We start from the raw sequence: 14,015 nt of genomic DNA on the forward strand, positions 1-14,015 counted from the left end.
CTGACTTGATGGGCACGAGACTGAGTGAACTCCAGGAGTTGGTGATGGACAGGGAGGCCTGGCATGCTGTGCTTCATGGGGTTGCAAAGAGTCGGACATGACTGAGTGACTGAACTGAACTGAACTGAACTGAATCAAAAGACAAAGTGAATTCAATATAAGTATATAATCAAGTCAAGGTAGGACAAACAATAGCTTTTCTCTGAGTTTGACCATCAACAGTGATCATCAGTAATCACTAAGGGCTCTTATAATACATTCATCACTCAAGAGATCTCTTGTTATTTACTAGCTGTTGGCATACTCTCCTCATTGCCATCTTCATTTCTTGATTTCTGAATGTGTAAATAACAGGATTCAGGAAAGGAGTAAGAACTGCATCAAAGAATGCCAGAAACTTATCCAGATGTGTGGAGGGAAATGGCCATACATAGAAAAATATCAAAGGACCAAAGAACAAGACTACTACAGTGATGTGAGCTGAAAGTGTGGACAGAGCCTTGGATGAACCACCTGAAGAGTGTTTCTGAACAGTGAGAATGATGACAATATAGGAAATGATCAGAATGAAGAAGGAGCCAACAGAGATGAATCCACTGTTGGCTGTGACCATGAATTCTAGCTGGTATGTGTCTATGCAGGCAAGTTTGATGAACCGTGGAAGATCACAGTAAAAGCTGTCCAACACATTAGGGCCACAGAAGGGTAAGTTTACAACAAAAGCCAGTTGAACCATGGAGTGCATAAGGCCAATCATCCAGGCAGACACTAAAAAGAAAACACACATTCTTGGGCTCATGATAGTCAGATAGTGGAGAGGCTTACATATGGCAATGTATCTGTCAAAAGCCATGGCAATGAGCAGCACCATCTCCACACCACCGATGACATGGATGAAGAAGATTTGAGCAATGCAGCCACTAAAGGAGATGACTTTATGTTTTCTGAAAAGATCATAAATCATCTTGGGGGAACTGACAGAAGAAACTCCCATGTCAATGAAGGAGAGGTTGCCAATAGAAAGTACATGGGGGAGTGTAAGTGAGGGTCAGAAGTCACAGTGAGGATAATGAGGGAATTTCCCATTATGCTTGCCATGAAAAATATGGAGGAGAACACAAAGAGAAGAAGCTGTATTTCCCAGGAGTTGGTGATTCCCAGGAACACAAACTCTAACACCACAGAGTGATTTGCTCCATACATTTGCTTTGTACACTTTGCTACCTGAAGGAAGTTAAGAGATGAAAATTTAAAATATAATAATTATTTTAATAAATTAGAAGAGAGGTTAAAGTTATGAATGGCTATTTCTACTTTAGCATTAAAATGACCTTCCAGCCTTTGCAATGTGATCACACACAAAAATTGGTGGCTCTCATGTGCTGTTGTTTTTCTATCATCAAGTTTTCTCTGCATTTAACATCCTCTACTTCCATTCAGGGTGGATGGCATTATATTATGCATGAGGTACAAAATGGTTAGCAAGAGTAACAGGAATTCAAGCCCAAACCTTTTGAGTTTAAAACCAATATGATCTAGTCACATATAACTGGAGTTCTGGCTCCAGTCACATAGAACTGATCAGTATTGTGATCCCTTCCAAGCCTATGAACTTTCCTCTGGCCACACCTGTGGGAATATATTCATCTTCAGTATTAAATGTTTACCACATCTACAATGTTTTGCTTTATTATTACTAGCATTTATTTTATTATAGTTTTATTATAATGGGTTGATTGCTATTCTAAATCACCAAGTAGACTCTAAGATTTTTGAAGGCAGAGATTTGACTCATTCCTATTTGGACTCCCTGAAGTAAATAAAAAGCAATCCACACAGAGAAGTGTAGATCCATGAACTGTCTGTTACCGGTTTGTATATTAGGTACAGAGTTTGTGAGTGAGTACTTAAAAACTTTTCTAGCAGTTTGATGTACAGTGATCCCAAGTTGCTGATTTTGTTTTTCACAAAAGTAATAGCCCATGAAAGACTAGAAATTAAAGGAAAAATCTTATCCTAAAACACAGATACTTTGAGAAACACTACTTTAGGTTACTTAGCACATGATCTGAAAATCTCAAAACTATGAAATGCATAATGCAGTGGAAATGATTGTATACAAATCTGCATATAAGGATTAATCATATTATCCTGTAATTATTTACTCTGATTTAAGGCCTCCCAGGTGGTTCTAAAGAACCCGCCTGCCAATGCAGGAGACGTAAAGAGATGTGGGTTCGATCCCTGGGTCAGAAGATCCCCTAGAGGAAGGCATGGCAACCCACTCCAGTGTTCTTGCCTGGCGAATCCCTTGGAGAGAGGAGCCTGGCAGGCTGCAGTCCATGGAGTCACAAAGAGTCAGACATGACTGAAGTGACTTAGCATGCAGGCATGCATGTCTTAGCAAGAGGAATGTGAGTGTTGGATTTAGGTTACAAGATTTATACTAATGTCCAACCACTGACAACTTGATGTTAGACAAGTTGCTTAAACTCTTTGAGCCTCAGTTTATCTATGAAATTGTAAATGGTAAAATAACTGATACATCTTAATCATATGGCTATATTAAGTATTCAGTAAACATCATGTTTCCTTCTCTATATTTCACTTGCCCATCAGTCTAATTCTCTATTTCAGTTGCCCTTAAAGCTCTCAACATGTGAGAAATAATAAATAAATAAGGAAATAAAATACTGTTGACCAGCAGGGAGTATCAGACTTTCATATCAGAAAATATATTTCAGTAAAGAACTGTGATGAATACAATATCACATTTTCTCAGTGGTAGATTTAAACTATCTTGTATACACTTAATTGATTTGCTCTCAAAGTGCAAGAAAGTGAAAGTGTTAGTTGCTCAGTGGTGTCTGACTCTTTGTGACCCCATGAACTATAGCCCATCAGGATCCTCTATCTATGGGATTTCCCAGACAAGAATACTGGAGCGGGTTGCTATTTCCTTCTTCAGGAGATCTTCCTGACCCAGGGATCAAAATCCAGGTCTCTTGCATTGCAGGCAGATTCTTTACCATCCACAAGTATAATTTGTCATTTGTTCAATTTCTCCTTACCAACGAGGCTGCAAGCTCCGTAGAGTTAAGGATCACATCTGTCTTCTTCAATCCAATGTAGCAAAAATTTAGATCACAAATAAATATGTGCTGAAAGAGTGAATAAAATGTATTTGCTTGCATTAGAGACTGACCATGTGAAGGAAAAAAGAAAGATCAAGAGTGTGTGGAATTCAAAAAACTGAAAAATTTTAAAGAAAACCAAAAGTAGGAATAGGACTAAAAGGAATCTTCAGTATAGTCAGAAGTACTGAAATCAATGAAGTCAGCTTTGGGACCTACAGATAAAATCAATATCCATAATTTAGAAATTTTGAAGTCATTATAAATTAATAAATACATATCCAAATATGTTAAATAACCTGACCCAAACCATAAATTTACTTAGAGTTTATATTAAAACCCCAATCAACTGACTCCAAGATCTTGTCTGTGTCCAATTCCCTATTTTCTTTTCATTGCTCATGACTATCTGAATAAAAACATGTGATAGGGTAATGGTAGAAACTGTTGGGGAAAATAAGCCCCTCTCATGGCTGATGACTGCCATTTACTAACATACTGGTAGCCGCTACCTTGGTGATCATGATTATTCATCCGTGACAATGAACTGTTATCTAATTTATGTACCTCAGTGTCTTGGAAAACGTGGCAGCTTGCTGAAACATTTGTTTGTACTGTATTTGTTCAAGCAAATGCTTTATTTGGAACAGAAGTCTTTTTGGATGGACTGACAATATAAAATTCCAGTTTAATCAGTTCTACTCAATCTTTCTTTCTTCGTAGGTTTGTAAAACCCCTGAACGGGGTCCAAGATGAGCTGACTACTTAAAAGACTCCATAAAGTTGCCTGTATCCCAGTTCTACCTCCTTTATGAAATCACTCTTGATTCCTCCAGTTCAGTTCAGTTCAGTCGCTCAGTCGTGTCCGACTCTTTGCGACCCCATGAATCGCAGCACGCCAGGCCTCCCTGTCCATCACCAACCCCCGGAGTTCACCCAGACTCACGTCCATCAAGTCAGTGATGCCATCCAGCCATCTCATCCTCTGCCGTCCCCTTCTCCTCCTGCCCCAACCCCTCCCAGAATCAGAGTCTTTTCCAATGAGTCAACTCTTCGCATGAGGTGGCCAAAGTACTGGAGTTTCAGCTTCAACATCAGTCCTTCCAAAGAAATCCCAGGGCTGATCTCCTTCAGAATGGACTGGTTGGATCTCCTTGCAGTCCAAGGGACTCTCAACCTGAGTAGTTTTCTGATTCCAGTCTTTCATTTAACCTCTCTGAATGGAGTATAAGACAATTTTACCTTTCATATTTCTTTATAAGCTTGGAAGAGTGCTAGAGAATGTAACAGGTCATCAGTAAAAAGCTTGAGTGCCCGATTCAAGTCAAAGTACATTGAGGTCAATCACCAACCTCAGCGTCGATGCAGGGAATCTAGATTCCTTCTAGGACTTATTAAAAATAGGCTGTGTGTATGACTACATCATTCAAATCTGTCTCTACTTAAGCTTTTACAAAATCTTACAGCAGTTATTCCTATTACTGTTAAAAGCTTCATAGGATAATGAAATGAATATAGGCTTCAGTATCTGAAAAACCACATTTCACATTCTGTCACTTAATTATCTGTTGAATATGGTAACATCGGAGAAGGCAATGGCAACCCACTCCAGTGTTCTTGCCTGGAGAATCCCAGGGACGGGGGAGCCTGATGGGCTGCCGTCTATGGGGTCGCACAGAGTCGGACACGACTGAAGCGACTTAGCAGCAGCAGCATGGTAACATACCTTTTACCTCTGGGCCCTTTTCACATCTGTAAAATGGAGAAAATGAATATTTTACTGAACTGAGAGTAAGAGATAATATTTGTCACCCAATCCAGTTAATTCTTCCTCTTTAATGTTCCTGCTGCTGCTGCTGCTAAGTCGCTTCAGTCGTGTCCAACTCTGTGCGACCCCATAAACGGCAGCCCACCAGGCTCCCCCGCCCCTGGGATTCTCCAGGCAAGAACACTGGAGTGGGTTGCCATTGCCTTCTCCAATGCATGAAAGTGAAAAGTGAAAGCTAAGTCGCTCAGTCGTGTCTGACTCTTAGCGACCCCATGGACTGCAGCCCACCAGGCTCCTCTGCCCATGGGACTTTCCAGGCAAGAGTACTGGAGTGGGGTGCTGGAAGTCAAATACAAGTAACTTACTATGTATTAATACAATGTAATAAATTATTTAGGAAGAAAACAGAATGAACTAGATTTTTTGTCATGAAAAAAATCTCAAAAATATATGTTGACTGAGAAACATCAAATTATAAAAGAATGTATATAAAGTAACAATATTTATAAATGTCAAAAACACTTGGTGATTTAAATAATATTAAATATAAATATTTAAATAAGTAGCAAAAAATATTTAGGTTTGCACAAAGACTATCCAAACACTTCAGAATTGTTATTCAATTTGGGGAAGGAAAGATAGGAATCTGATAGGTGAATGGTTTCAATTTTATTTGTAATGGATTTATTACCAAAAAGTCTGATAAACATGACAAATGTTCATTATTAAATATTGACGTTAAATATACAGTACTGTTCATACAGTTTTGAGTACCTTTTAAATGGATAAACTATGTCACAGTTATTTTCTAACTGAAAGCATCTGCCACATATGTGCTCCTTTCCCTTCTCAATGCCCCTACTTTCATCAGTTCATACTACACCTACTGAGAGAGTTTATTAGGACCCTTTCCTTCAAGTGTTTTTGCTATTTCAACAAAAATCCAACAATTCTCAAAACATAACTAGTCATAGTTCAATAGTTTAATATGTCTCTTTTTGTTTGTTTCCAGATGACTTTCAAAGTTCCACTAGAGCATTCAAACCTTTTGGAATCTTGTTTTTATAATCTCATTTTCTATTTCTTTTTCTTACTTCCTTTCTTGCACCTCACGATCTGACATCACCTGTTTATTATCTGACAATGCTACAGACTACATGCCTTTAAATATACTGGTTCTTCTTCCCCAGTGCCCCTTTCACCATTCCACCATCTCCACCCACTACTCTTCTCTCTGGAAGAGAAGGGTAATTCATACCTCAGCATAAACACATGCTATAACGTTTAGACTTCCTTTCCTACCATCTCTTCACAGTCTGAGCAGATTTATACCTTCCTTGTCCATGTTCCTATTCACTTTATTCATGCCCGAAAGCATCATTTACCATGTTACATTATAGGTAGTTATATACATAAGTGGATTGAGGGGAGGAGTTGCGTTTATCCTTTTTTGTAACCTCAAGTTCTAACAGATGCTTAGAATAAAAAAGGAAGAAGACACTAGAAACATTGCCCCATCAAATATAAGCTAAAAGTTTCAGTAATATAGAAATTAATACCTAAATATAAGGAAGGAAACATGGGAAAATCAGATTGCAACTAATATAGTAACAGATATAGTAAATTATGTATTTGTGATATAACAATTCAACAAATAGGGGAATCAACAGGGTGACTGAAAAACAGAAAAGGGGGACCAACAGGTGATTGAAAAACAGGAAAGTATGGATGATTATGTAAGAAAATGAATAAAAAGACTTGAGAGGAGCTCTGAAGAAGCAAAAAAAACCTCAAACCCTGCCCCCGCCCTGAAAACCTATCCCAGAAAATAGAGATTATACAAGTGAAGAAGAATTAAGGAAAAAGAAATAAACTACATCAAAAATGAAGAGAAACTAAGAAAAGTATGTGTAAAATGATAAAGAACAGAAAGAAGGTTCACTTTAAGTAAGAGGTTGTTTATGGATACTTATTTTCATTACATTCTGGGTACACTCTTCAGAAACTCTATAATCATAAACAACTTTGAGTATGTTCTAAAGCACTGTGTCTTGAAAGATTTTTTCCATAAGCTTTTATCAGTTATACACTCCTAGATGTGAATTTATTTGCTTTTTTGCTCTCCAACGTCCTTCAGCTACCTGAGAATGAAGAATTTGAAAGAATGAGCTCAAAGGGGAGGAGCTACAATATGAAACCTAATAGAATAATACTGATTGCTCTTAGTTACACTGAAGTGAGTACTGGAAAAAGAAAGTTAGAGATGTCAAAAATAAATTTTCCCTAGATATACTAACAAGAAAAGAAATATAAAACCAAATATTAGAAAATATAGAAACCCACAGTCTGATGTGTGAAATTCACATATCAAAGTTTTAAATCCGCCTGAGGCATAGTCAGGATTCTATTTATGCCCCAAGAGGTAGTCATAGATAGGATTCTAGATGGAGATACCAGGGTATGATGTTTATTTACCTGAAAGTCATTGAATGTCTATAATCAAACTTCTGGTTGATTAGGTTCTGAAACCACCATTGTTGTGCTCAGAAAAGAGGTTTCAAAATTGTTTTTCTCAGACACATTAATTATAATTATCTAATTAAATATACATGTTATCAAATAAAAGGTCCAGATGTTTTCCTTTTATTGTGATTAATCCTTTTTCTTCACCCATATAGAATTGATTATCTTCCAGAAACAGATTCCTAAACATTTTATCTTCTATAGATAAAGGAAATATTGGTATTTAGGATTCCAAATAATAGAATTATCAAAATGAAAGGGACCTACATACATCTCATAGTTTTGAAACTCTAAACCATCCTCAATCTCAAAATATTGAGAGGCTAGAACCTGCCTCAGCTAAACTGGACTGCATTTTGTCCTTTAAATTGTCATAAAATCCTTCTTCACATGTAAGTAAAAGTTTGCTTCCCCTATTTTAAGACCTCCCCTTTTTTACTTTTTATAACTGTATGCAATATAAATAATTTTCAGTGTCTGTTTTATTAACTTTTTATGTACATAAACTCAACAACCTAAGTCACCCTTTAGCTTTCTGTTTTCAAGATTCAAAAACTAAAGCCCTTTTATATTCCTTTTAGGAGGAAATATATCTTTCACTTCTGGAAAAAAATATCACATTTGTCAACTTTATCTAAACTCTTCTGCATTCTAGTTATTGTTTATAGGTAAAATTAATAAAAAACACTGTAAAATTGTACAGCCTATAAGAATTCAGGAGAATCAATTGATCTGGTAGTTTTCATTTTTTGGGGTAAGTTTTGCACATCATATTTTAAGTTAGAATTTACACTGGAAACAATTTACTCGGATTTGGGTTTTCAGGTGTGTCTTCTTTTCGAGCATCTATAAGATTTCCTTCTTGAAAATTTTACAAGTATCTAGTAAATTTCCTTCCATTACCACTGAGAATCAGTTTATACTTTATCTCTTTTCAGAAGCTAATGAGATTATAAGAACCCATGTTTTCTCAGATTTATGTCATCAGTTTTTCTTACCTGTTTATCAAATTGCAGAAGATGAGGATCTTTCATATAGTCATCACTGGCAACAGAATGCTGACTCCCAAAATTATAAAGCCAGTTGACTTTTCCTAATATCTTTCACATTACTCTAACACTGTGTGAATCTGGTTAAACTAAAGGTCTATTTACCTTTTCCAAATGCCAATAAACTTTTCACAGTTATTCTTCACTACTAGTTGGTTTGTTACTCCAGATGTTACCTTGCTTTAGGATAACACTCATTCAGTCATCTCCATAGCAGTTTCAACAATAGAATCATGTCTGACACTAGAGTTACTCTGCTTATCATTAAATTTATCCATATTCTTCTATTTCACCTGTATAAGAGAAAACATTTTCATTAAGTCTTAGATTTTCCTGTGTTTTCTAACAAAAAGTGCCATAAATCTTGCCATTGTGGAAATAAAGGTAATTAACAGCTCTAGAGGACAGTGATCATGGAGAAGGCAATGGCACCCCACTCCAGTACTCTTGCCTGGAAAATCCCATGGACGGAGGAGCCTGGTGGGCTACAGTCCTTGGGGTCGCTAGGAGTTGGACACGACTGAGTGACTTCACTTTCACTTTTCACTTTCATGCATTGGAGAAGGAAGTGGCAACCCACTCCAGTGTTCTTGCCTGGAGAATCCCAGGGACGGCGGAGCCTGGTGGGCTGCCTTCTATGGGGTCGCACAGAGTCGAACACAAATGAAGCGACTTAGCAGCAGCAGAGGATAGTGATCAAGTGATTGCCTAGATAGGAGTTTAGAAGGACTTCATGAATCAAGGGACTTTACCTCTAGGGACCTATTTGGTTTGACCAGAACAAAGGTCCAAAAGACTCATAATACTCATAATAAGATACGAGACAAGAAGAAACAACATATTTGTGAACGTAGAAGGATAGCACACATTGTACTCATGATTTGTTACCTTGATGTATAACTTTTAAATATTTCAGTACATGGTTAATGGACTTCCATTTTCACACTTGATCTTGTTTCCACAATTGTCAGAGGAAAGAAATTTTCTATTGGCTGGTTTGGTGACGTAAAGTGCTTCAAACGGTCAGAGGCTAGTTGTAGTTGTGTTCCCTTTGGAACATTCTTTTCTGGGGGCACCAGGACCTCTGAATCTATTAAACCAAAGTTCACAAGAATAGAAAGCATAAATATTGATAGTAAATTGTTTGGTTCATGGTGGCTCAGAGGTTAAAGTGTCTGCCTCCAATGCGGGAGACCCGGGTTCAATCCCTGGGTAGGGAAGATCCCCTGGAGAAGGAAATGGTAAACCACCCACTTCAGTATTCTTGCCTGGAGAATCCCATGGACGGAGGAGCCTGGTAGGCCACAGTCCATGGGGTCGCAAAGAGTCGGACACAACTGAGCGAGTTCACTTTCACTTTCATTGTTAAAGAGGCTTTTTCTCCCTTGGGTACATACATTCTGGCTAAAGGACAGATGGTAATATATGGTGGCCATTGGCTTTAAGATATATACTGCATCAGATAGACAGCTTTCTAAACTTGCAAGGTGTTCATTCCCCAGCTGATATAAAATTGAGCATTCACCAGGCCATTCCATCACTCTATGAGTGATTTTTTTTTTCTGGAATATGAAACATAGTAAGTGTAGTAAATTCTACAGGTGTGAGACTGTTGTCACACTTTATTTTCTATAAACATGTGTCCAGATCCAAAATTGCATGGGACACCATAGGAATAGATAAGGTAGAAAAAACACTGTATAAATCCATAAAGCGTAGTGTGCTAACAGAAGCACTATGGTTGGGAAAATAAGTACCCAGAAAAAAATTATATCATTATGAAGACAAGTCTTAAATCCTTCCAGAAAATATAGACACTGAGTCTACTGACAGTTTAGTGAGCTGTGGCACCATGGAGTGTACAGAGGCTTTACTTTTGCATTGGCAACTTGGGCAGTTGGCCATAATGATAGCCAGGTTACCCATTGTGAGAGGAAATTAATGTTGTTAAGTCTATGCAGATACTTCAGTTAGATAGCAACATAATAATAGTAGGGGAATTAAATGCCCCAATCACATCAATGGGTGTTTTGATATCTTGGTAAATCTAATTATACTTTTGACCTATAGGTGAGGTTGTAAAACTGAATCTAAGAGCTTTATGTGTAGCCATGTTTCTCTATTTAAGACATTCTTTACTCTCACTGTGTGAATGTGAAGTATTTTCCTACATCAATGAGATATTGACAACTTTTGTACATTTTTTAAAAGTAAAAAGGCTCTATAAGAGTTGGTTTATAGAGATTACTAAGTGCTTATGTAATCTAATGAAACTCATGTTCCAAAGTCTTTTAACTGACTTCTACTGCTTTAAATGTGCTAGCTTTTACAGAAAAAAAGTTCTCATACAAATTATTAGCTCAAAAGCTTTTTACATTATCCAAATTCATATAATCAAAACAAATTCTTGAATAATTCAGACTTATTTAATACTTTTTTTAAAGTAAAAATTGATGTTCTCCTTGATCTTACTGGTAGAGAGCAAACACAAGCATTTAAAATTAGAAAAAGGATAAAATTATGTGTTCAATCAATTTGAGTTATACTTCTAAGACTACAGTGTGTCCACTTAAACTTAACATTTAATGTCCTTAGGAATTTTAAGACCTTATCTTACTGTCAAATATAGTAATTAGTGGATAGTCTGTATGGCAAAACCAATACAATATTGTAAAGTAATTAGTCTCTAATTAAAATAAATACATTTAAATTTAAAAAATAAATAAAAATAATTTTGAATATCAAAACATTGGTCATTGTGTGTGTACGTATGTGTGTATGTTTGGGTATGTGACTTATTTATTTATAGAGCATCTATATCTTTTTTTTAATCAAATAGCAAATATGTTCATTTTTGCTACTTTAAGAATAACATTTACTGCCGGTAAAAAGTGTGAGTAGAATGTGTGTGGCTGTTTAGGGTTATATATTAAATATAAACTTTTCTGGTTTACTAAAATGACTCAATATGATAGACTGCTATCAGTTATTCACCTTCAGCAACACTCAGTGGAATAGAAACTAGTTATGTTGGTTAATATGGGTGACTGTGACTCTACTAGAATTTAACATGGCCCCAAAATACTACTGACTAAGCAAGTAATGTCAGGTCCATGAATCAAGGCAAATTGGAAGTGGTCAAACAAGAGATGGCAAGAGTGAATGTCGACATTCTAGGAACCAGTGAACTGAAATGGACTGGAATGGGTGAATTTAGCTCAGATGACCATTATATCTACTACTGCAGGCAGGAATCCCTCAGAAGAAATGCAGTAGCCATCATGGTCAACAAAAGAGTCCGAAATGCAGTACTTGGATGCAATCTCAAAAACGACAGAATGATCTCTGTTCGTTTCCAAGGCAAACCCTTCAATATCACAGTAACCCAAGTCTATGTCCCAACCAGTAATGCTGAAGAAGCTGGAGTTGAATGGTTCTATGAAGACCTACAAGACCTTTTAGAACTAACACCCAAAAAAGATGTCCTTTTCATGATAGGGGGATGGAATGCAAAAGTAGGAAGTCAAGAAACACCTGGAGTAACAGGCAAATTTGGCCTTGGAATACAGAATGAAGCAGGGCCAAGACTAATAGAGTTTTGCCAAGAAAATGCACTGGTCATAACAAACACCCTCTTCCAACAACACAAGAGAAGACTCTACACATGGACATCACCAGATGGTCAACACCGAAATCAGATTGATTATATTCTTTGCAGCCAAAGGTAGAGAAGCTCTATACAGTCAACAAAAACAAGACCAGGAGCTGACCGTGGCTCAGATCATGAACTCCTTATTGCCATATTCAGACTTAAATTGAAGAAAGTATGGAAAACCACGAGACCATTCAGGTATGACCTAAATCAAATCCCTTATGATTATACACAGTGGAAGTGAGAAATAGACTTAAGGGCCTAGATCTGATAGATAGAGTGCCTGATGTACTATGGAATGAGGTTCGTGACATTGTACAGGAGACAGGGATCAAGACCATCCCCATGGAAAAGAAATGCAAAAAAGCAAAATGACTGTCTGGGGAGGCCTTACAAATAGCTGTGAAAAGAAGAGAAGCGAAAAGCAAAGGAGAAAAGGAAAGATATAAGCATCTGAATGCAAAGTTCAAAAGAATAGCAAGAAGAGATAAGAAAGCCTTCCTCAGTGATCAATGTAAAGAAATAGAGGAAAACAACAGAATGGGAAAGACTAGAGATCTCTTCAAGAAAATTAGAGATACCAAGGGAACACTTCATGCAAAGATGGGCTTGATAAAGGACAGAAATGGTATGGACCTAACAGAAGCAGAAGATATTAAGAAGAGGTGACAAGAATACACAGAAGAATTGTACAAAAAAGATCTTCATGACCCAGATAATCATGATGGTGTGATCACTGACCTAGAGCCAGACATCCTGGAATGGGAAGTCAAGTGGGCCTTAGAAAGCACCACTACGAACAAAGCTAGTGGAGGTGATGGAATTCCAGTTGAGCTATTCCAAATCCTGAAAGATGATGCTGTGAAAGTGCTGCACTCAATATACCAGCAAATTTGGAAAACTCAGCAGTGGCCACAAGACTGGAAAATGTCAGTTTTCATTCCAATCCCAAAGAAAGGCAATGCCAAAGAATGCTCAAACTACCACACAATTGCACTCATCTCACACGCTAGTAAAGTAATGCTCAAAATTCTCCAAGCCAGGCTTCAGCAATACGTGAACTGTGAACTTCCAGATGCTCAAGCTGGTTTTAGAAAAGGCAGAGGAACCAGAGATCAAATTGCCAACATTTGCTGGATCATGGAAAAAGCAAGAGAGCTCCAGGAAAACATCTATTTCTGCTTTATTAACTATGCCAAAGCCTTTGACTGTGTGGATCACAAGAAACTGTGGAAAATTCTGAAAGACATGGGAATACCAGACCACCTGACCTGCCTCTTGAGAAATCTGTATGCAGGTCAGGAAGCAACAGTTAGAACTGGACATGGAACAACAGACTGGTTCCAAATAGGAAAAGGAATATGTCAAGGCTGTATATTATTACCCTGCTTATTTAACTTATATGCAGAGTACATCATGAGAAACGCTTGACTGGAAGAAACGCAAGCTGGAATCAAGATTGCTGGCAGAAATATCAATAACCTCAGATATGCAGATGACACCACCCTTATGGCAGAAAGTGAAGAGGAACTAAAAAGCCTCTTGATGAAAGTGAAAGTGGAGAGTGAAAAAGTTGGCTTAAAGCTCAACATTCAGAAAACGAAGATCATGGCATCCGATCCCATCACTTCATGGGAAATAGATGGGGAAACAGTGGAAACCTTGTCAGACTTTATTTTTCTGGGCTCCAAAATCACTACAGATGGTGACTGCAGCCATGAAATTAAAAGACGCTTACTCCTTGGAAGGAAAGTTATGACCAACCTAGATAGCATACTCAAAAGCAGAGACATTACTTTGCCAACAAAGGTCTGTCTAGTCAAGGCTATGGTTTTTCTTGTGGTCATGTATGGATGTCAGAGTTGGACTGTGAAGAAGGCTGAGTGCCA

The 14,015-nt window shown here is 37.5% G+C and overlaps 1 protein-coding gene across 1 annotated transcript; it reads right to left on the minus strand.

Annotated features, from left to right (window-relative positions):
• Window positions 1-262: 262 nt before the first annotated feature.
• LOC102285882 (olfactory receptor 4F3/4F16/4F29) lies at window positions 263-1,203 on the minus strand. The gene is given in 2 exon segments (XM_005908768.2): window positions 263-1,017; window positions 1,020-1,203. Coding segments are annotated over 2 exon segments (939 nt in total).
• Window positions 1,204-14,015: the final 12,812 nt, after the last annotated feature.

The sequence above is a fragment of the Bos mutus genome, chromosome 10, assembly GCF_027580195.1.
Source record: "Bos mutus isolate GX-2022 chromosome 10, NWIPB_WYAK_1.1, whole genome shotgun sequence".
Taxonomy (NCBI): domain Eukaryota; kingdom Metazoa; phylum Chordata; class Mammalia; order Artiodactyla; family Bovidae; genus Bos; species Bos mutus.